Here is a 23,032-nt window from a genome sequence, read left to right on the forward strand (position 1 = left end):
AGAAAAGCAGCCAGCATTTACTGCGTACCTTTAATGGGCCAGATACTGTTATTTTACATGTTTGTAACTCAACTGGTCATCATAATGACATTATGAAGTAGATACCATTATTATCCTGACTCTATGTAGGACAAAACTGAAGCACAGAGATTAAGTTATTTACTCCAGGTCACACACTTAGTAAGTAATGGACGCAAAATTTGATCCTAGGTAGTCTGGCTACAGAGCCCATTCACTGAAAGGATATTTTGGTCAGGTGGAGGAAATAAGAAGAGAGCTATCAAAAGCACACAAGGAGGAAAACAGACAAGAAAGGCCATAGGTCTGATTTTATTCAATGCCTTCTGTCTAATCATATGCCAAGTATGTCCAAGTAGAGGTTTGGATATAATCACAATGTATATGTTAGAGAAGCAGGAAAGAGAGAGGTATCAGAATAAGGAGGGAGTGTTTTATCTCTGGCATTTAGTTCAAAGTAAGCCATCAAGTAGTCTGAGAAAATACAATAAATTAAAGGTGATATAACTTCTAGGAATTTACCCTATAGCTATACCCACACAGTTATGTAAAGATACATATTCAAGGGGTTCACACTTTTAAAAAATGAAAACAACCTAAATATCCAACAACAAAGGATTAGATTACCAGACATTCATACAAGGGAACACCAAGCAGACAGAAAAATGAGAAAGCTACCTACTGAAATAAAATGATATCCACAGTTACTATTAAGTGGCAAATACACATCATAGTGTATATCCTCGTAAATGCTTATCGATGAAAAAATCTCTGGAAGACAGTTAACAGTGGCTACCTCTGGACAACAGAATGACTGAAGGAGGAAGAGACAAGGGCACTTGATGCAGCTTCTACCACTTGAATCTTCTGAAACAGCCACCTGCACTAAACTTGCTCTTTATCCTCTTACAAGGCTTTATTTTTTAATAGCATTTCACTTTCTGAAGTAATTGTATATAATTGATTATTTCCTACATCCTGCTCGAGAATGTCAGCTCAAAGGATGCAACACTATCACTATTATCACCACTATGTCCCTAGTGCTTGACACACAGTAGGTACTCAATTAGTAAGCTTTGAATTAATACATCATTTTTTACAATAAACATGTATTACTTTTAGATTAGAAAAACTTTTTTTCCTTTAAGTTCGTGATGGGGTTCCCAGAAACAATATGACTACAAATATCAAGAAAACACAAAGGGGGACTTCCCTGGTGGCACAGTGGTTAAGAATCCGCCTGCCAATGCAGGGGACACGGGTTTGATCCCTGGTCTGGGAAGATCCCACATGCCATGGAACAACTAAGCTCGTGCGCCACAACTACTGAGCCTGCGTTCTAGAGCCCATGCACTCTAGGGCCTGTGTGCTGCAGCTACTGAAGCCTGAGCACCTAGAGCCTGTGCTCCGCAACAAGAGAAGCCACCACAATGAGAAGCCCGCGCACCACAATGAAGAGTAGCCCCTGCTCGCCACAACTAGAGAAAGCCTGCGTACGGCAACAAAGACCCAACACAGCCAAAAAAAAAGAAGAGAAAAAAAGAAAACGCGAAGGGAATGTAGACCTGAACTTCCTTGCACGCTGTACATAGGGAAGGGAAAAGAAACAGAAACTCATATGCCCCAGGTTTTCAATGTTGGCATTTTACACCTCAAATACCAAAATACTCTCAATAGAAAATCTATTTAACTCCCTACCATCAAATGACTGAGCACCTATTATACCCAAGGCCACGTGCCAAGTCCTGCATATACATAAAATGTAGAATAAATGGTCAGTAACATCAAAGATATAATTAAATATAAGAAAATCTAAGATTTCTTCCAGATATTAAAGTGCCATGCATTTTTGAGGATTTAGGAGTAAAGATATATGCTCCCTTAAACTTTTTATGTACATGGCAACTGAAAAATGAATGCAATATGAGTTATCACTGTAGTCTGATGGCCTGATACAGGGGGAATAAGGATTTCAGTGGGATTCTAAGAAAAAACAGAATCTATGTATAACTGAAGAGGAAGGAGAAACACATTCCATGAAAGTTTACTTTACAAAGATGAAAGAGCAAGAAAGTGTACGGCTTAGGGAAACCAGTTTGGCAAAGTGGTAAATCAATAGTGCGAGAGGGTGAAACTGGCCTGTGGACAGCCTAACATTTAAAATGTTAAATTTGCACACTATTCTTTCTAGGGTCCTTAGAGAGCCACTGAAAACTTCTAAGAAGGATATCATTTTATGAAGACAAAGGATTAAAGCAAAGAATCTGGCAGCAATACAGAAGACAGATGAGCAGGGAAACTCTGGAGACAGGCAGAGTGAGGACTGTATATTACAATTACTGAAGCTCAAAGTGGCAGAAATGGAAATGAAGGAATGAATATTTTCAAGGAATTTTCAAAGTCTACATGAAGTTTTTGTGATTAAATAGAACATGAGAGAAAGAAGTGGAAAATAAGTAGGATTCTACACTTATAAGCAAGGGAGAATGGAGATACTACTAACAGAAGTTAACTCTGATAAATATGGCTTTAGACATGTTGAGTCTGAAGAAGCAGGGAGAAATCCAAATGGAGACCCAGCTAAGAAGCAATTAAGAGACACAAACCAAAACCCAAAGGAGGCCAAAGCAGGAAAGACTGAATAGTTGTCTAACAGATAAATCCCAAAGGATGGAGGAAAATCACATCAAAGAGGAGAAAGAAAAGAGGAGAGGCTAGACAATGCACTCATATTTAAGAGATAAGAGAAGACACAAGTGTTCCCAAAGGGCAGAGAATGTGAGACAAGAAAGGTGTGCGGAAAATAAGAACAGAGAAGCACGACAACAGTCAAGGAAGAAAGAATGATGTTTTCTGAAGAAAAAAATAAAAATTCTTCAAAACAGCAGAAAGAACTCAAATGAAGCCTCTGATGACATGGAAGATAATGACCTTGGAGAAACAAGTTCAGCAGAATGGTAGAAGTAAAAGAGATTTTAGCAAGCTAAAGGAAGGAAGGAGAAAATGAAGTGGAAGCAGCCATTACAAGTAGTCTTTCAAAAGTATCCATAGTGAAATACAAGTACAGACACAAAAATTCAAGAGTGTACACAAAAAATACAATTAATATGTGACTGATGCTTTTTGTCTATTGAGCCAAAAGCAGTCACTGTCACTCAGTTCACTGGACTTTCTCTTCTTCCAAAGGACAACGTTTTCTTTTCCCAACAGAAGAATGTACTCTTTGGTCATGTGTCAAGTTTAAACATATTCCATTAAACACTCAAAATGTGTAGTATTCAGAGAAGATCTTTCATCGTAGGATTTGACCAGTATATACAGATGAACTACAAAGCAAGCTATTTTCAACACAATGGTTTGACTGATAACTACTGAGATTTTTAAGTACTTCAAATTATTAACCAATAAACCTGAGAAGGTACAGTTTATATTTGGTTTCTTCCTCTTTTCAAAGCAAGCTGTTAAGACTAGAGTTTGTTTTTACTTACAAAACAAAAAAACAAACCAAAAAACCCCAGCTTTTTGAGGGCAAATAGTAAACAAACCAAGTGATTTAGAACTTAAGTATGAATATAAGTAAAACAGAGTCAATTATTTTTGACGGCCATAATCAGGTTATACATGTAAGCAATCTGCTGCAGTTTCAGACACTTTGTGAAATACAAAGGGAAGGAAGGTAAGAGGTAGCAAAGCATCATAATTAAAGAGACTAAAACTATTTTTTAAAAAACTTACTTTAAGAATTTCATCCACACAGCTCACATCACCAGAAGCAGATGCCTAAAGAAAGAGGAAAAGAAACACACGTTAGATATGGAGTCATTTCTTATTAGATTTTCATCATTTGTTGCACAGCTTTAACATTATTAGAAATGAGATTAAAATTAAAGGCATATTTAGTATCGCACTACTCTAAGTCAGAACACTAATTAGAATCTTTGGACTAATTTCCTTAAATACAAATTCTCAAGCACTAAAAAAATTTTAATCACTAAGCTGTACATGACTGGAAGAACTTTATATTTTTAAAAAATTTTTTAATTAATTAATTTATCTTTGGCTGCATTGGGTCTTCGTTGCTGCGCACAGGCTTTCTCTAGTTGCGGCGAGTGGGGGCTGCTCTTCACTGAGGTGCGCAGGCTTCTCATTGTTGTGGCTTCTCTTGTTGCAGAGCATGGGCTTGAGGCACGCAGGCTTCAGTAGTTGGGGCAGGTGGGCTCAGTAGTTGTGGCATACGGGCTCTAGAGTGCAGGCTCAATAGTTGTGGTGCACGAGCTTAGTTGCTCCGCGTCATGTGGGATCTTCCCAAGACCAGGGCTCGACCCGTGTCCCCTGCATTGGCAGACGGATTCTTAACCACTGTGCCACCAGGAAAGTCCCAAGATAAGATTCCTTAAAAAAAAATTTAAGGACTTCCCTGGTGGCGCAGTGGTTAAGAGTCTGCCTGCCAATGCAGGGGACATGGGTTCGAGCCCTGGTCCGGGAAGATCCCACATACCGCAGCGCAACTAAGCCCCTGCGCCACAACTATTGGGCCTGCGCTCTAGAGCCCGTGTGCCACAACTACTGAGGCTACACGCCTAGAGCCCACGCTCCAAAACAAGAGAAGCCACCACGATGAGAAGCCCGTGCACCGCAACGAAGAGTAGCCCTCACAGCAACAAAGACCCAACGCAGCCAAAAAAGGAATCTTATCTTTCTTACACTTGGATTAGAAATAATTTTTAAAATGTACTTTTTTCAGGTGAACAATTTGTCAAAAATTTAAAAGCTGGTTTATATACAAAATATACCATGGTACTGAGATCATCATTTCACATAAATAACAAACAGAATAAAACCAATATTATTGAAAGATTAGTTGTCTGGAACATGCTGGACATTTTACATAGTATTTCTTAAATCTCGAAAGTTAATTTTATTCTGAAGTACAAACAGGAACTGGAGAGCTACAGTGAAGTCTAACTCTAAGGATCATGTTATATTATTTGAAGAAAGAACAAGTTACCACTTTACTGTTCTCTTGAGAGGAGTAATTATATGACAAATGCTACAAACAATGAGTTTCCCAAGGCCACAAGAAAGATTTTTAAATGTCCTTAAGACAGCATTTTACCTATTCCTGATCCCTTCCCCCACCGTTTTAAGCTATGATTTTCAGCTACTGATATTACTTAAAATATTTTTTATTGCAAAAACTAGATTAAAAGATAAAATTTCAGCTATTTCACAACGAATACTCACTTCTTTGGTTATTCTGAATAGCATGTTTTGGTACATAGTTATAACTACTGTAAATTTCAAACCACTACTATGCCTGGAGCAGCTGCCTCAAACCTTTAAGTGTAACCAGAGAAAAGGATCATGGCCTCCAAACCATAAAACATCACCATCTTCATGTACCCAAAAAAGTTCCAACATTCACTGCAACGAACCATGCCCACATCTCATTGATGAGCATCACAATGAGAAGAGAAGTAATTTTTTTTAAAACAAAAGAACACAAGATGTATTATTCCATAAAATCAAAACGAGGTAATCTAAGGTATTGATAGACCATGTTTTAATTCTGTAACTGACTTGTCATTTTAATATTTGAGAACAATGAATGACATTTTCTCTACTGCTCAAGAGGGGCAGCTAAGAGCTCTACAGATTCACTTGGGAGTCAATCACAAGTCTTTCCTTAAACTTTTACATTCCTTACTATTAAGACAAAGAGACAGTTCAAGTTCAAACATAATTTCAGGGTGAATTGCTTCATATAGTTACAATGTTAAAAAGCTCTAAATGTGTGACTTACATCCAATGGTTGGGAAGGTATTTTCAGCTTGGTGAGATGAGCTTTGCTGCTGGGCTTTAGTTCAGTCATACTGTTGCCATGAGATTGGCTGCTGTAGTGTTCAGAGGACAGTTTTGGTTCCATGGATTCCTGTCCATCCATAGGCCGCACATAGGCAGTGGGTTTCTGTAACATTGAACTGGACTTTGACATCAATGAAGGCGGGAAAGACTGATTTGAGTGCTGCCCACTTGAAAAAGGTACTCGGGAAGGAGAATCCCAGTTTGCATCAGGGTCCCGAGGTGATTTGGAACGTTGATGTTCCTTGCTATGGTGATCATTCCCATGAGACCTGGAATGACTGGAGCTTAATGAAGAAACAGCCTGGGGTTTTCCAGGGCTGGAAGAGCGTGATTTGGAGTGTTCTGATCCATGCTGGCCTTTTTTCCGGCTACTGCTCCCACCACTGCTGTATGAGTCACGGTCATGCCTCTGGCCACTGCTATTAGCGCCACTGCTGGCACCTGCACTGGCCCGCTGGCTACTGTGTCCACTCTGTAAACCTGAGGACCGTTTCTGAGACTGAGAAGTGCTGGGTGCAGGTCCTACTGGAGTCCATTTGCTACTCTGATGAGAGCTCCCATGTCTCTGTTCAAAGAAATTTGGGTTAGATTTTTCATCTGCTGTCGGCGGTACTGTAGGCTTGGGAATTGCAACAAGCTTTGGTATAGATCTGTCTCCTATGAAATCCTTCATTTCATCGTAGTTTCCAAGCATACTCTGAATACGACTTGACAGCTTATCTTCTTTGCTAGTCTACAAAAACAATTGTAAAATAAAATTAGCAAAACTAGAAATAAAAGATGCTTCTAAACTAACTTTACAAACTTCAAATGGAATGGAACTTTTCAAAAGGAAGTCTCATCTCATATCTTAAGGTTAAAATCTCAAAACAAACTCCAAATGTATATATTTTTATGATAAAAAAATGAACTGAAAGTGAAAAACCTTCATGTTGAAACACAAATGTCCTAGAGGACACTGAGAAATATACACAATAGACTACAGGAGATTTTTTAAAAATCCAAATTCACCAATAAATATATTGGAACAGTAGTAAAATCTTTTGAAAAGCAGGAAAATTATGCCTTTATGTAATTAAGTTCCAAGTCACAGATTAGCCAATACGCACATTTTGGCAGTCTAGGAAAACATCATATTCCTTATAATTCAATGTTATAGTTAGAGGCAGAAATAAAAACTTAGTTAAACAAGTTATACGCAAATGACTTTTTAGAATTCCTTCTGTTACTGTGACTCAAGAAGTTAATAAAAATCAACAACAAATTAAGCATGGAAAATCCAGTAATAAAGTTTTAAATCTTGACTATTAATTCTGACCATCAAATGCTCCAACTTTTGAAGTCAATAATACATACTTTAAGTTTCAAGAATTATTCTTGAATAGTAAGGTCTAAGATGTCTACAAGCTTTAGGACTCTTTTGTATTCATATACATGAAAGAAAAAAGTTGACTGATTACATTAAAAGGGAAATCAAGACTTTGAAACAAACAGAAAAGCCTGAACCACCACTATTTATTTTGAGGTTGGCAGGAATCAGTAATGACTTTAGATTATTTGAAAATCAGTCTGAGAGGTAAATCTACAGCAATTTATTGACAACATCAAGATCAGAAATCAAATCCAATTCATTACAATGTAATTACAAAATAAATTGTAGTATGATTCAAAGAATCTGGACCAAACTCCTGTTTTTTTCCAAAATGTCTTTTATCCCAAAGTTTTGTGTTACACTCATAAATGATGTTAGTATAACTGGCCGTCACTGGACAATCCTTATAAGCTCTGAATAAATGGTTTTTATAAAGCTCCCAAATGGTTTCTACAAACACCAAATGTTATAAGGGTAAACCCAGGATATGTCGTTACATTCATATTTCATCAGAAAAAAGTCTAACCCACTCTCAATCTCATACTATAAAGCCAACAATGGTCACTAGTGCTGCAATACATAGTATTACAACTATTATACACAGTACAAGCCTTTAAATTATAATAATACTTCCAATGAAATCCAAAGCCAAATCAAACATTAGAGAGACATTTGTGGCCACTACAGCTACAACAGTCATCAGATTCAGTGTTTTATGTAATCCCAAATCAAGTACCATGATAGTTAAAAAAAAAAAAAAAAAAAAAGCAATTAGTTCAATTTATTGAACGTTTGATAACATGCTTTAATCTAAATTTGATATTGTTAATTAAGCATTAAACATATAGAAAATCAGGATTTAGTATATAATAACAGAAAAAGAATCAGATTGATGCTGAAGACACATTTATTCAAACTTACTAATAATCACTGAAACTTAGTAAACTAAGTAAGCAAATGGCAAGAAATAGGGAGAAACAAAAGAATCTATGAAATATTTGTCTTTGATGTTATACCCAACAGCCAAGGAAACAGCAGACAATGCATAGTGATTCACAAACTTTTAATTTAATTCAAGGCTCAGAAAGGTGAAATGCCTGCTCAGGGTTAGTGGTAGAGCCAGTAATACAGATATGAATGTTTGAGCTACTCCAGACCATATTTCAAGAGTATAGGGTAGCAATGGGGGTAGGGATGGGGGGTTGTGAGGATGACGTTAGGGTACTAGTGATGCTGTAGTTCTTGATTTGTGTACTAATTATGTGAGGATGCTCATGTGGTGAAAATTCTTTCATTTGTAACACTTACTTTGTGTACTTTTCTACAGTATGTTATACTGCAATGAAAAGTTTACATCAAAAAAGTATATTCTATTATGAGAAAAGGAAAAACTGTTAAAAGGTGTAACATAATAACTCTTTCTAATATAAAAACTCAAGTTTAAAAATTTTAAAAGCAAAAAATGTTATGTTACAGGGGAAAAAACATTCAACAGACAACTTACAACTTTGTATGGCTCAGCAAAGAGAGGAGAGCTAGGTGGGAAGGCGTCGTCCCCCTGCTGAATTTCTTGATTCCGCCTTTCCCGTTCTTTCATACGCAGCACATTCCGGTCTTCACGGTTCATGTTGCTATGAAGAGAAACACAACCTTTACATCACAGGAAGAAAAGGAAAAATTAAATGTTCTGTACTCATTTTGTCACTTTAACGCTTCAATCGGAGATTCCCTTTCAACTTTCAAGTAATAACAGGCATTAGCACTGAAGTTGGGTTTTGGCAACGGTTTTATCAACTAAACCAACAGTGTCTTCCACAACTATCCAGACAGGAAACATTAGCCCAGAATATTAGGATCCACCCCACTGAAATACTTAACCTTATGAACTTTTAAATGTTCTGCTAGCTAAAAGTCAACTAAAACTTCTATATTCAAAGGGAAAGTAGTACTTAAACCCATAATTCTTAATATTTCCTATAAGCCTTCTGTGGTTTCCTCTTCAGAAATCTAGCTATTCTTTGCCATTAGAGGCATACAACCCACTCCCACCTACCACCCTCTCCCCCCAGGGTCCAGTGCTTTTCTCTACTTTGCATCTACCTTATCTTGATTTCTTTTTGTCCCAAACACAGCTTCCTTGGTGTCCATCCTTATGGCAGTTTGACCTCAGCTTTGCTGTTGCTCTAGATTCCCTAAAAAACGACATTTCTGCTCTAAATACATTAATATTTCAATTAGCACCTCAATAAATGGCAAAACTGAGGCTTTCAGCAATAGAATCTAAAATTAACTTGGGTTAGTAACAGTAGTCGAAATTGTATGGAAAAAGAAAAAGTCTTTTGGGAGAAAGGGTAAATGAGGGTGTCATTTCTATAATCATGACAGTATGTTGTCATACTGTTGTCACTAAGAACAAACCAAGGAAAATATTTTATTTATAGCAGCAGGAATTTTGGTTAAATAGATAATGAAAAATGTTGTCAACACACTCTTCCCAGGAGATAGATTTAATCATCTGTCCTGGTTATGTTTTGTTTTGTTTTGAAAGTCCTGTTGGCGGCCAAAGGGAAAAAACAGGTTATACTGTGGAGTATTTCCAGCCTTATGATTCATAAATCAAATCAAATCAGAAAATTAAAGTCAATCAAGACTGGGGGAAACTATAATCATAAAATGAGAATGGACAGCAAAACCAATATATTCTTGAGGACTTTTATAAGTACAAATAAACATTCAAAGATAAAACATCCTGATTTGCACAGTTTAATATCATGCAAATAAAGCAATTTAGTGTTTAAAAAAATGTTCTAAGTGTCCAAATATGTATTCAAGTTCTTTCTTACATGCACAATTTTCTAATAAATTTATAAAAGAATATAAACTATTTTGAGGTTATGGAAATAGTGTGTGCTTGCTTTGGTCTCCCATCAGAACCACAAAAAGTATTTGATTCTTTCTTTAATAAATACCATAAAACATCTACACTTTGGTACTCAAAAATAAAAACAAAGAACATTTATTATCCTCCAGCACACTTGAACCAACTAATAACTGTATATCACCAACAGTCAGGTTTCAAATAGACCTCTAGGGCTATGGTGCTGCAACATACAAACTTATCTGTATCTGTTAGGGTCTATGTTAACGACCGATTTCCTTATGTTTCCCTAAATTTAATTCTTGAAAGATCAGAAAACAACAGAAATGCCTTATTTAAACTATGATTTAATTTTATGTATTCAACAGCACTAAAATAATCATGCAAGAAAAACGTGAACATTTACTTCAAAAACGGATGATTCCCACAACAAAATTCCTCCTATAATTCAATAATAAAAAACCTTTTCTTAAACAATAAGTCATCACACTGAATACTTCCTCTTTTAAACAAGGCTGCCAAGAAGCTCATAATGAAATTAAATGATTATACGAACTAATATTAAGTTCTATAAGCTTATAGAACTATAAGCTTATAGAACAATAACTTATATAGAACTATATAAGCTTATAAAAACTAATATTCTAGTTGTAGCTCTTATTCTCTAATTTTTTTCTGATTTGACTTATTTTCACATCTAATATGTCAGTTCTATTCTTTTCTCCTGTGTCTTTCAACATCAGTATCTCTGCCTAAAATAAAGTTTTCCCCAAAGCAGTAATTCCAGTAATTCCACTTGAGCTGCCCTAAAATTATTATGAAATTTAAGTATGACTCAATTTGAAGTATATCTCTGTTTGTAGAGGCAAAACGATATTCCTCAGGACATCTGCAACTGTACTGAAACAGGATTCAGTAAAAAATAACAAATTGCTGTATCACAACAATATGTGACTACTAGATAAAAAAATTTTTAAAAGAAAATTAGCAAGTAGAAAGGAGGTTCTTCATCTAAAATTTTTAATTACTTAAGGTACATTGTTTAAGTACCCATCCGGTACTTATTTTAAGTTGATATATTAATGACAAATTTTTTCTTCCAGTTTTACTGAGGTATAATTAATATACAGCACTGTACAAGTTTAAGGTGTACAGTATAATGATTTGATATATATCATGAAGTGATCATAACAGTAAGTTGAGTGAACATCCATCATCTCATATAGATACAGAATTAAAGAAATAGAAAAAAATTATTTTTCTTGTGATAACTAATGATTTACTCTCAACTTTCATATAAAACATACAGCACTGTTAATTTTATTAATCATGTTGTACAGTACCTCCCTAGTACTTATTTATAACTGGAAGTGTGTACCTTTTGACTGCCTTCATCCGATTACCCAGACCCTGACCCCAACACCCCCCATCTCTGGTAACCACAAGTCAGATCTCTTTTTCTGAGTTTGTTTTTGAAGTATAATTGACCTCCAACACTATGTTAGTTCCTGTAACACAACATAGTGATTTGATATTTCTATAACATTTGAAACTGATCACCACAATGAATCTAGCTAAGGTATGTCACCATACAAAGATATTACATAGTTATGACCATATTCTCCACACTGTATATTTCAAACCCTTGACTCATTTACTTTGCAGCTGGAGTTTGTACCTCTTAATCTCCCTCACCTGTTTCTTTCCTTCCCCCCCAATCCCTTCCCTCTGGCAACCACCTGTTTGTTCTCTGTATCTAAAACTCTGTTTCTGCTTTGTTGTTTGTTTGTTTTTTAAGATTCCACATATAAGTGAAATCATACAGTATTTGTCTTTCTCTAATTTATTTCACTTAACATAATACCTTCTAGGTCCATCCATATTGTTGCAAATTGCACAATTTCATTCTTTGTTATGGCTGAGTAATTTTCCATTATAAATATTTATAGATCACATCTTCTTTATCCATTCATCTACTGATGGGAACTTCAGTTGCTTCCGTATCTTGGCTATTGTAAATAATGCTGCAATGAACATAAGGGTGCACATATCTCAAGTGTTTTTGTTTTCTTCAGGTAAATACCCAGAAGTGGAATTGCTGGATCATATGGCAGTTCTATTTTTAATTTTTTGAGGAATCTCCATCTTGTTTTCCTTAGTGGCTGCACCAATTTACATTGCCACCAACAGTGCACAAGGGTTCTCTTTCCTCTACATCCTCCCCAACACTTTTTATTTGTTTTCTTTTGATAAAGGCTATTGTGTGTGAGGTGACATCTCATTGTGGTTTTGATGTGCATTTCCCTGATGATTAACCATGCTGAGTATCTCTCCTGTGCCTCTTGGCCATCTATAATGTTTTCCTTGGAAAAATGTCTACAGATCCTCTGGCCATTTTTCAATTGGGCTGTTTGTGTTTTTTATGTTGAGCTGTATGAGTTCTTTTACATTTTGAATATTAACCACTTATCTGACAGAGCATTTGGAAATATCTTCTCCCACTCAGTAGGCGGCCTTTTCATTTTGTTGATCATTTCCTTCACTGTGCAAAAGCTTTCTAGTTTGACACAGTCCCATTTGTTTATTTTTGCTTTTGTTTCCCTTGCCTGAAGGAATATATCAAAAAATATCACTGAGACCAATGTCAAAGAGCATACTATGTTTTCTTCTAGGAGTTTTATGGTTTCAGGTCTTACATTTAAGTCTTTAATTCATTTTGAATTTAGTTTTGTACATGGTGTTAGAGAGTAGTCCAGTTTGACTCTTTTGCATATAGCTGTCCAGTTTCCCAACACCATTTACTGAAGAGGCTATATTTCCCTCATTGTATATTCTTGTCTCCTTTGTCATAGTTTAATTGCTCATGTACGTATGAGTTCATTTCTGAGCTCTCTGTTCTGTTCCACTGATCTATGTGTCTGTTTTTGTGCCAGTACCATACTGTTTTGATAGCTGTAGATTTGTGGTATGGTTTGAAATCAGGGGACATGATGCGTATAGCTTTGTTCTTTCTCAAGACTGTTTTGGCCATTCAAGGTCTTTTCTATTTCCATACAAATTTTAAAATTATTTGTTCTAGTTCTGTGAAAAGTGCCACGTGTATTTTGATAGAGATTGCATTGAATCTGTACATTGCCTTGGGTGGTATGGTCATTTTAATAACATTAATTCTTTTAATTCATGAACATGTTTATCTCTTTCCATCTATTTGTATCATCTTCAATTTCTTTCATCAGTGTCTTATAGTTTTCCAAATACAGATCCTTTACCTCCTTAGTTAGGTTTACTCCTAGGTATTTTATTCTTTTTGATGCAATTGTAAATAGGATTATTTTCATAGTTCATTGTTAGTGTATAGAAATGCAACAGATTTCTGTATAATAATTTTTTATCCTGCACCTTTACCGAATTCACTGATGAGCTCTAGTAGTTTTTCGGTGATGTCTTTAGAATTTTCTATTTATAGTATCATGTCACCTGCAAACAGTGACAGTTTTTACTTCTTCTTTTCCAATTTGGATTCATTTCTTTTTCTTACCTGTTTGCTGTGGCTAGAACTTCCAATACTATGGTGAATAAAAATGGCAAAAGTAGACATCCTTATCTTGTTCCTGATCTTAGAGGAAATGGTTTCAGCTTTTCACCATTATGTTGTTAGCTACAGGCTTATCATATACAGCCTTTATTATGTTGAGGTATGTTCCCTCTAAACCCACTTTGCGGAGAGCTTTTTATCATAAATGGACACTGAATTCTGTCTGAGGCTTTTTCTGCATCTATTGAAATGATCATTTAATTTTTATTCTCCAATTTGTTAATGTGTATAACACTGATTTTCAGATGTGGAACCACCCCCTTGAACCTCTGACATAAATCCCACTTGATCATGGTGTATTATTCCTTTAATGTATTATTGAATTCAGTTTGCTAACATTTTGTTGAAGATTTTTGTATCTACATTCATCAGTGATACTGGTCTGTAATTTTCTTTTTTTGTGTTGTCCGTGTCTGTATCAAGGTAATGCTGGCCTCAAAGAATGAGTTTGGAAATACTCCTTCCTTTGCAATCTTTTTGAACAGTTTGAGAATGATAGGTGTTAACTCTTCTCTAAATGTTTGGTAGGATCCTCCTGTGAAGCCATCTGGTCCTATACTTTTGTTCGTTGGGACTTTTTAATTTTTTTTTTTTTTTGCGGTACGCGGGCCTCTCACTGTTGTGGCCTCTCCCGTTGCGGAGCACAGGTTCCGGACGCACAGGCTCAGCGGCCATGGCTCACAGGCCCAGCCGCTCCGTGGCATGTGGGATCCTCCCGGACCGGGGCACGAACCCGTGTCCCCTGCATCGGCAGGTGGACTCTCAACCACTGCGCCACCAGGGAAGCCCGGGACTTTTTAAATTATTGATACAACTTCATTACTGGTAATTCGTCTGTTCATATTTTCTACTTCTTCCCAATTCAGTAAAATTCAAAACAGTTTTAAATGAAATCCTAGGGACAAAAAGAAATGCAGAGAAATATCTGCAACTTTAGTTGGTTGGTTGCTGGTAAAGATAATGGTGTAGCAATTTTATTGCTACAAGACTGAACAAATAAGTAAATGTAAACATCCTGAAACTTTTAGGGAACCAGGGACCTTACTATGAGGAAACAGATACAAATATAGAGTGGAATAAGGAGAAAAAGAACCTTTGGGGATTAGGAGGTAGTACTATGAACTCATGCTTATATTAAAAATAAAATAAATTATACCTAAGTATATATACACACATATACATATATACACACACACATATATGGTGTCTCTAGCTCCATCCACTGAAAGAGTCTAGAAGCAGTGACAATCTGGTAGAAAGAAGCACCCGCAGCAACCAAATTTTGTTTTCTAATATCATTCCCTGCTAAAATGGAATAGGACTTCTTGGGGAAATAGTGAATTCCAGAGTTACAGCAAGGAAGGTAAAAAGTGAGCCTAAAGTATCTTGTTGTAACAGTAAGAAAATGCTCAAAAACAGATGGAGACATATCAAAAGGACACAAGATCCAGCTTGAAGGGGCTCTCACCGGTCAAATTTTAAAACATGAGCATCACAATGAACAAGTAACAGAATATAACAAATTGAATGAAAAAAGAATCCCTGAGACCTATACCCAATATCTTGTAAAAATCTATAATGGAATATAATCCTCAAAAAAGCCAGAATCACTATGCTGTACACCTGAAACTAACACAATATTGTAAATCAACTATACTTAAAAACAAAAGAAAAATCCCTGAATCCGCAGAATAATAGCAAAGAATAAAATTAAAAGACAAATAAGTCAGGGAGCAAATGTACTTCTTCATAGAAAAATGCCAACTAATAAATGTAGGAGAAATGAAAGAATTAAAAAAATCGCTTTTCTGCAGCCACTAAAGTAATAATTAAGGCAAAAAACATCAATGGATGCTAAAACCATTGGGTAAAAATTTGGGAGGCAATGGAATATTCAGTATCACCCCCACAGAATATCAAGTATAAAGAAAAAAATCTTTGAAGTAGAGAAGTAAACACTACCCATAATCAAGTGATCAGACTTATATCAATAGTGGGGCAAACTGACATCATGTGCCTTCTAATGTGATGCACTAAAGACATATCACCACCTCAGTATTCTACCTGCTAAAAATATTTAACCTGAATCTAATCACAAGTAAGCAGACAAACCTAAACTGAGAAACATTCTTCAGAACTGGCCTGGACTCTTCAAACAATGTCAGAGAACAAAAGGAGAGACAAACAGACAGGGGCAGGCACTGGAGATTATGTCTATATTCTACATTCAAGATGACACAACAGGACTTCCCTGGTGGCACAGTGGTTAAGAATCCGCCTGCCAATGCAGGGACACGGGTTCAATTCCTGGTCCAGGAAGATCCCACATGCCGCAGAGCAACTAAGCCCATGAGCCACAACTACTGAGCCCACATGCCACAGCTACTGAGCCCACATGCCACAACTACTGAAGCCTGAGCACCTAGAGCCCGTGCTCCACAACAAGAGAAGCCACCACAATGAGAAGCCTACACACTGCAACGAAGAGTAGACCCCGCTCGCCACAACTAGAGAAAGTCTGCATGCAGCAATGAAGACCCAACGCAGCCATAAATAAATAAATAAATAAGAAAGAAAGAAAGAGGACACAACTAAATGCAATGCATGATCCTTCATACCCCAGACCCTGGATCTGAGGAGGAAAAAATGATTGTGAAGGTCATTAATGGAAAACTTGGGAAAATTTTAATATGAATGGTATTTCAGATAATCATAGCAATGTGATAACTGTATTTGTTTATGCAGGAGAAAATCTTTGATTCTTACTTAGGACATACACAACACACAGGCTAAATGTCATCATGTTTGCCAACTCTCAAATGGTTCAATGACCACTGGAATATATATTTATTATGTATAGATAGCATGTATATAGATAGTATGTGTGTGGAGGGTGGGAGAGACAGACAGAGAGAGATGGATAAAGGAAGGAGGGAAAGACACAGGGTGAGGGAGGGAAAGAGTCAGGAAGAGGAGAGGGAAGAGTAGCAGCAGCAGCAATTAAATGTTCGCAGTAAAAATGTTAACAATCTAGGTGAAGGGTACACAGATGTATATTATACTTCTCTTATAGGTGTGAGATTTTTCAAAATAAAAGATGGAAGGATAAGAGTGATAAAATTTACATATTAGAGCACTATGGGTGCTTTCCAACATTTTTCAGCCTTGGGATTTACCATCAAACTGTCTCTTCTCTAGGGCTTAAAGTATTTCTCTCAGGACTAAGGTGCACTCCTGTCTCCAAATTCACACCGATATCCAATTCTCCTCAACTCCTCTGGGTCACAATTTATTACATTTCAGAAAGAAATTACATTTATTACACTGCTAGGAGGGGACAACATCCACATGCCAAGCTCAGCTCCCTAAAGTAAATGGGCATCCAAAATTTATCTAAAGCAAGATTTAATGTTTATTATTAAGTGTACTATTAACTTAATATGCAACAAGCATCTATTAAATACTTAGCATTGGGGAGAGAACAAGAAGAATTGGCCACACTAGATTAAAACTTACTATAAGCCATCACCATTATCAAAATAGCATGGTAGTGCACAGAAATGAACAAACTGATCAGTAAAACAGAGGGAAGAAATAAACCCAAAGATATATGGGATTTTAATAGTTAACAAAACCAATTCAATAATAAAATGTTTTGGGACTTCCCTGGTGGTCCAGTGGGTAAGACTCCTCGCTCCCAATGCAGGGGGTCAGGGTTCAATCCCTGGTCGGGGAACTAGATCCCACATAAATGCCGCAACTAAGAGTCAGCATGCTGCAACTAAATGATCCTGCATGCCACAACTAAGACCCGGCCCAGCCTAAATAAATAAATAAATAAAATTTTAAATAAATAAATAAAATTTTTAAATAAATGTTTTATTTAATAACAACAGTTAAAAACCACGTACTTTTCTAAGATAACAGTTATAAAATGGTGAAGACATTTCAAACTCAGCCAGAAAAAAGACAAATCCTTCAGCCCAGTAACCTCACTCGTGGGACTATATTCCACAGAATTAAAAGCACAGCCATATGCTATGAAGATGTTTACTGCAGCACTGTTTTTAGCGGTAAAACAATTTAAAATAACTGAATGCCCAAGAACAAAGAAATGCTTAAATAAACCATTGTTTTTTAAAACAAATGAGGTAGATCATTGCCAGTTACCTTGGAGGAATTTCCATAAATGCTGTTTTGTGAGGAAAACTAGATGCAACACAATGTATGCCATATGACTGATGACCTCATTATTTCTTTAGGGTAAACTCAAAAGTAGAATTGTTAGGTGTTGAGTATATAGAAAGAATGAGATACAACTAACTCAACTAACAGCAAAATATGCCAACTACTATTCTCATAAGCTAAACACAAGAAAACTGAAATCTGAATATCCAGTTTTCACACATAATATGAAGGATGTCTCTCTATTTAGGTAAATCTTCTTTCTTGTCCCTAATAAATATTTTGGCTGTTCTTGTAAATGTTAATAAGGAACAGTCTTCCACTTTTGTATTTTCCAACAGAGATAAACCTTTCTAAAACAATTTTTATTGAAATATAGTTATTTACAACATTGTGTTAGTTTCAGGTATACAGCAAAGGGATTCAGTTATACACATATATATATGTATATATTCAGATTCCTCTCCATTATGGGTTACTACAAGATACTGAGTATAGTTCCCTGTGCTATACAGTGGTCCCTTGCTGGTTACCTATTTTATATATAGTAGTGTGTATATTTTAAACCCAAACTCCTAATTTATCCTTCCCCTCTGGTAACCATAAGTTTGTTTCTATGTCTGCAAGTCTATTTCTGTTTTGTAAATAAGTTCATTTGTATCATTTTTTTAGATTCCACATATAAGCAATATCATATTTGTCTTTCTCTGATGACTTACTTTACTTAGTATGATAATCTCTAGGTCCATCCATGTTGCTGCAAATGGCATTATTTCATTCTTTCTGATGGCTGAGTAATATTTCATTGTGTATATATACCACATCATCTTTATCCATTCATCTGTTGATGGACACTCAGGTTGCTTTCATGTCCTGGCTACTGTAAATAGTGCTGCTATGAACACTGGGGTGTATGTATCTTTTTGAATTATAATTTTCTCCAGATATATGCCTAGGAGTGGGATTGCTGGATCATATAGTAACTCTGTTTTTAGTTTTTTTAAGGAACCTCCATACTGTTCTTCATAGTGGCTACACCAATTTATATTCCCACCAACAGTGTAGAGGCTTCCTGTTTCAAAAGAGATAAACCTTGATGGGTCTGTTTTTCCAATTACACAAGTAATACTCGCTCTTTGCTCAAAAACTCTAATATGATTAACGTAAAGTAGAAAGTAGAAGTCACCAATAGTTTCAGGGAAGTGAAACTTCCCTTTAATATTGCAAAGAGTCACACATTAGTCGTGTAGAAAACTGTTACACATACAGTTCTTATTTCATTTAATAAGTAATGAACATAGTTCCATATCAATACATATGAATTTTCATTCTTTGATTGACTGCATAGTATTCATTTAGCCAGAAAGCCCCTGATAGGTAGGTTGTATCCAGAATTTAGTATGATAAACATTATAATGATTGTGTGTGTGTGTGTGCACGTGTGCACCCGCACACTATTTCAGTTTCAGATAAATTTCTCCACGTGAAATTGCTGAGTCAAAGGATATATGCTATACCATTTTAACGTATATCACTAAACTGCTTTTCGAAAAGATGTGTTAACTGACAGCGCCCCAATGGAGTATGAAACTGCCCTTTAACCATGCCATTTTCAATCCCAGGCATTATGAGTCTTTTTTAATTGTGCCACCAATCTGAGAAGTAAAAAAAAAAAATTATTCCAACGTTATTTGTTTATTTCATTCATTTAACAAATACATGAGCCTGTCTACTATGTCTAGGTACTATCTTAGGAGCCAGAGATAAAACGGAGAATGACTCATGGTCTTTGACCTTATAAAGCTCATAGTCAACTGCTTTCTAGTCAATTTCTCCGATAGTTAAACCACACATCTTTTTCATGTCCTACTTAGCCATTCATATTTCTTCTCCTGTGAACTGCCTATTTACATCTTTTGCCCATTTTTCTATTAAAGTGATAGTCTTTTGATTATGTAATAACTATGCTTTCTCAACCTGCCCTATATCTTAGCTGAGGAATATAAGGTTAGGACTAAATCTTATGCTAAACTGCATCCTAATTCTACTGACCACCTCCTTCAAGTCGTCTGCCTCCTCTTTCAGGACCACTCCCAAACTAGGGGAAGGCCATGCCTAAACTCTCCTCAATCTAAGATGCAAACTTCACACTGTGGTTTTCAAAGTTTGTCAATGCTCTCCCCAAGTCTCTTGATTTGTTTCTGACTGGCTCTTTTTTTTTTTTTTAATTTATTTGTTTGGCTACGCCTGGGTCTTAGTTGCAGCACGTGGGATGTTCAGTTGCGGTATGTGGGATCTAGTTCCCTGACCACGGATCAAACTCGGGCCCCCTGCATTGAGAGCATGGAGTCTTAGCCACTGGACCACGAGGGAAGTCCGTCTGGCTGGCTTTTTGACTTTCACCTTGATCTGAATCTGTTTAGCCTCTCTGGAGTTTTCCATTCTTTATTTCTGTGGTCTAACTAAAATCAATCTAAATAAATAACTTTAAATGTCTATACTACAGATAATGTGCTATCTGTATCTTTACTTCTCAGTTACCTAGTATCTGAAGAGACTAAAAGTGAATTATACTATGGACTACATGGGACTGAGGTACTAAAGGAAGGAAAGGGCTGGCTTTGATAGGCAGCCTCTGCTACCCATTGCAGTTATTCTAAGTCTTATCCACCCACTACTAGCAGCTCTGTCCAAGTGAAACTGCATTTATAGCGGAACTGGACAAATTTGAAAGCGGTTATTTCTCAGTCATTTATATTTCTCTGAAGATCCTTGGGACCTCCTGGGGAGAAAATGGAAGGAAATGAGAGAGAGGTTAAGAATACCAATCTCAGGGAATTTCCTGGCAGTCCAATGGTTAGCACTCGGCACTTTCACTGCCGGGGCCCAGGTTCAATCCCTGATCCGGAAAGACACTGCAAGCCGTGCGGCGAAGCCAAAAAAGCAAAGAAAAAAAGAGAATAGCAATCTCAGAAGAGCATCAAAAATAACTCAGAGCATATGGTACATGTGCAGTAACTATATACTGGAAGAATATTTGGGGGAAAAAGGGATGTCCTCCCTTATTTCTCCATAATCAATATCAAAGAAGCTAAGGTATTAATTCGCAAAATGACCCTCTATTTCCTAACACACAGTTCTTCAAATCGTAGTGATTCAGGTGGTTTAGTTATAAGCAAAGACTATTGGATAATCTTGATGTAGAGTGGTATCCTTGCTAATAAAAACTCTCAAACATAAAACATCTAGTAACCAAAAACCAATACAGGCAACTACCTCTTTATTAACTTCTTAAATACCTTAACAAAGTAACGTAACTTCCAAACTTCAATTGAGCTGTAAACAGCTGAGGCACCATAATTTTATAAATGGGACAATTAGGGATACCTGCTGTTTAGTTGTGATTATATAACATACTAGACATATGATTTAGGCAAATAATCTCCCTAAACCTCAGTTTCGTCTATTATAAAATGTTCATACTAATCTGATGGTAAGGATTAGATGAGAGAACTATTTGAATGTAGTTGAGTATTTAACACTATACAAGAGGGCTTCCCTGGTGGCACAGTGGTTGAGAATCTGCCTGCCAATGCAGGGGACACAGGTTCGAGCCTGGTCTGGGAAGATCCCACATGCCGTGGAGCAACTGGGCCCGTGAGCCACAGTTACTGAGCCTGCGCATCTGGAGCCTGTGCTCCGCAACAAGAGAGGCTGCAATAGTGAGAGGCCCGCGCACCGCGATGAAGAGTGGCCCCCGCTTGCCACAACTGGAGAAAGCCCTCACACAGAAACGAAGACCCAACACAGCCATAAATAAATAAATAAATATTAAAAAAAAAAAAGTAAACACCTCACTTGTAACCAAATACAGCAAACAGCTAACATAATAAATAAATAAATAAATCCCACTATACAAGAATAAAGGGGGGACTTCCCTGGTGGCACAGTGGTTAAGAATCCGCCTGCCAATGCAGGGGACACAGGTTCGATCCCTGGTCCAGGAAGATCCCACACGCTGTGGAGCAACTAAGCCCGTGTGCCACAACTACCGAAGCCTGTGCGCCTAGAGCCTATACTTCCCAACAAGAGAAGCCACCACAATGAGAAGCCCACGCACTGCAACAAAGAGCAGCCCCTGCTCACCGCAACTAGAGAGAGCCCACGCGCAGCAACAAAGACCCAATCCAGCCATAAATAAATAAATATATATATATATTTAGGGAAAAAAAAAGAAGTAACAGGAAGCCTGAATAGACCCATAACAAGTGAAGAGACTGAATTAGTAGTCCAAAAACTGCCTATAAATAGAAGCTCAGGACTGCATGGCTTCATTGCTGAATTCTAACGAACGTTTAAAGAACAATTAACACTAATCCTTCACAAACTCTTCCCAAACAATGGAGAAAGGAGGAAACTCCTTCCAATTCATTTTGTAAGGGCAATAGTACCCTGATATGAGAACCAAAGACAAAAGACATTACAAGAAAAAAACCTACAGATCAATAAAAAGCTTATTACATATACATAAAAATCCTCAACAAAATATTAACAAACCAAATCCAGCAATATTACAAAGGATTGTACACCATGACTAAGTGAGGAATGCAGGATTGGCTTAATATCCAAAAATCAATTAAAGTAATACACCATAACAACAGAATATAGGACAAAAACCAAATGACCATCTCAACAGATGGAGAAAATGCATCTGACAAGTTGCGACATCCCTTCTTGACAAAAACACTCAACAAACTATGAATAAAAGAGAAGGGGGCTTCCCTGGTGGCGCAGTGGTTGAGAGTCCGCCTGCCGATGCAGGGGACACAGGTTCCTGCCCCGGTCCGGGAAGATCCCACATGCCGCGGAGCGGCTGGGCCCGTGAGCCATGGCCGCTGAGCCTGCGCGTCCGGAGCCTATGCTCCGCAATGGGAGAGGCCGCAACAGTGAGAGGGCCCGTGTACCGCAAAAAAAAAAAAAAAAAAAAGGAAATTTCCTCAAGCTAATAAAGTGCATCTACAAGGAAAACACAGCTATCATATTTAATGGTGAGGGACTGAATACCTTTCCCCTAAGATCAAGAACAAGACAAGGATGTCCTTTCACCACTTCTATTCAA

At 36.9% G+C, this 23,032-nt stretch overlaps 1 protein-coding gene across 6 annotated transcripts in view; it reads right to left on the bottom strand.

Moving 5' to 3' along the window:
• The window catches only part of AFF4 (ALF transcription elongation factor 4), a 92,761-nt gene that overhangs the window by 54,117 nt on the left and 15,612 nt on the right, over positions 1-23,032 (bottom strand). For 4 of the 6 annotated variants that reach the window (XM_073802520.1, XM_019924410.3, XM_019924412.3 and 1 more), the window contains 4 exons: positions 9,356-9,447; positions 8,760-8,886; positions 5,822-6,616; positions 3,754-3,798 (listed from right to left, as the gene is read on the bottom strand). In XM_073802520.1, the coding sequence (XP_073658621.1) occupies positions 3,754-3,798; positions 5,822-6,616; positions 8,760-8,882 (963 nt within the window). In that variant the 5' untranslated portion in view covers positions 8,883-8,886; positions 9,356-9,447. Of the gene's footprint in view, positions 1-3,753; positions 3,799-5,821; positions 6,617-8,759; positions 8,906-9,355; positions 9,448-23,032 lie in introns of all 6 variants that reach the window. The other 2 variants (XM_019924413.3, XM_019924414.3) reach the window with 2 other exon arrangements.

This window comes from Tursiops truncatus, chromosome 3, assembly GCF_011762595.2.
Source record: "Tursiops truncatus isolate mTurTru1 chromosome 3, mTurTru1.mat.Y, whole genome shotgun sequence".
NCBI classification, from domain to species: domain Eukaryota; kingdom Metazoa; phylum Chordata; class Mammalia; order Artiodactyla; family Delphinidae; genus Tursiops; species Tursiops truncatus.